This window comes from Vairimorpha ceranae (assembly GCF_000988165.1).
Source record: "Vairimorpha ceranae strain PA08 1199 chromosome Unknown NODE_486, whole genome shotgun sequence".
NCBI classification, from domain to species: domain Eukaryota; kingdom Fungi; phylum Microsporidia; family Nosematidae; genus Vairimorpha; species Vairimorpha ceranae.
Window position 1 is genome coordinate 1 of NW_020169780.1, and position 949 is coordinate 949.

The 949-nt window shown below is 20.1% G+C and overlaps 1 protein-coding gene across 1 annotated transcript; it reads left to right on the forward strand.

Annotated features, from left to right (window-relative positions):
* Positions 1–201, forward strand: AAJ76_4860001 (hypothetical protein; the record flags this gene model as incomplete). Its single annotated transcript, XM_024475755.1, has 1 exon — positions 1–201. A coding segment is annotated over one exon (201 nt), but the record flags the coding sequence as incomplete, so codon positions are not given.
* Between the last annotated feature and the right edge of the window lie 748 nt (positions 202–949).

Genomic DNA, 949 nt, shown 5'->3' on the forward strand with positions numbered 1-949 from the left:
AATAACTATAATTTACATTTATATCAAGAATATAATGTAACATTTATTGCACAATTAAATCTTTTATTACAAGAATTAAAAGGTCGAGTATTTATTTATAAATCTATTGTAAAAATTTTAGTGAGATGGAAACAATTTATTAAAATAATAAGCAACATAAAAAGTCTTAGAAATATGGCTGAGATATGTATCTGGAGATAAATGTGCAATTTATTATTAATTTAAAGTCAAATTATGTATCCTTCCTGTATCTACAAGATTTTGATTTTTCATTAATACTAAAAAGAATATTATTTTCTAATATAAAGATAATTAAATTCATGTTTTTTTATTTCATTTTGCGATGAGCACAATGAAATTGCTCAGTTTTTTTTTAATTTTACATCTATAGCTAACGAAACCAAAGAACAATACAATCAACAATATGTCATGTATTTATCAATTATAGAAGAATGTAACAAGGTTGTTACAAAAATAAAAAAAATGTCAATGATTATTTAGAAAAAATAATTCTTTTTGTGTATTTAATATACAAGAAACCATTATTAAAATGCTTATTAGAAGAATTTTAGATTCAGATCTGAATGGTAAAAAAGTGTATCTTTTAAAATTTACTTTTTAAAGAAATTCTCAACAAAATGAAATGAATTTGTTTATAGCATAAAGATATTTTAGTAATGATATTATTTTTACCTAATAAATGATTTTTATATGCAGAAAATTTTTGATATTTTTTCTAAAGAATTCTTTGGAATTATAAATATGTTTTCTTGCCTGATTCTTTATTTTATATTCGAAGATTATTTAAATCAATGTCATGAAGATTTAAATGTAAAATGTGAATTTAATAAATACTTTTTAACGTGAGAAAAGTATTACAAAAAGATTCGATATTTAGAGAAGATTTTTAAGTATCTCAAGTATCTTCTATTTATTTATATTTAGTCAC